The sequence below is a fragment of the Meleagris gallopavo genome, chromosome 1, assembly GCF_000146605.3.
Source record: "Meleagris gallopavo isolate NT-WF06-2002-E0010 breed Aviagen turkey brand Nicholas breeding stock chromosome 1, Turkey_5.1, whole genome shotgun sequence".
Classification (NCBI taxonomy): domain Eukaryota; kingdom Metazoa; phylum Chordata; class Aves; order Galliformes; family Phasianidae; genus Meleagris; species Meleagris gallopavo.
Window position 1 is genome coordinate 190,357,665 of NC_015011.2, and position 284 is coordinate 190,357,948.

General features: G+C 69.7%; 1 protein-coding gene across 1 annotated transcript in view; it reads right to left on the minus strand.

Moving 5' to 3' along the window:
* TPBGL (trophoblast glycoprotein like) overlaps positions 1-282 on the minus strand; it is a gene marked incomplete at its 5' end in the record, with an annotated part of 2,667 nt that extends 2,385 nt beyond the window's left edge. Inside the window, one exon of the mRNA XM_019612110.2 lies at positions 8-282. Coding sequence (XP_019467655.1) covers positions 8-282 — 275 coding nt within the window. The remainder of the gene's footprint in view (positions 1-7) is intronic.
* Positions 283-284: the final 2 nt, after the last annotated feature.

Genomic DNA, 284 nt, shown 5'->3' on the forward strand with positions numbered 1-284 from the left:
CGAAGGCAAGGGGTTGTGGTTGGGGTGGAGGGTCCGCAGGGCCGGCAGCCCCTGCAGGGCCATGTCCTCGATGGTTTGGATGTTGTCGTGGCGCAAGCGGAGCAGGCGGAGGTCGGGCAGCGGGCGGGGGGCGAAGGCGGCGCGGTGCAGCACGCTCAGGTTGCTGCCGGAGATGCTCAGGTTGTGCACTGAGGTGGGCAGCTCCCGGGGGGGTTCGTCCAAGCTCTCGTAGCGGCACTGCACCAATTCCGGGGTGGCCACGCAGTAGCAGGCGGACGGGCAGC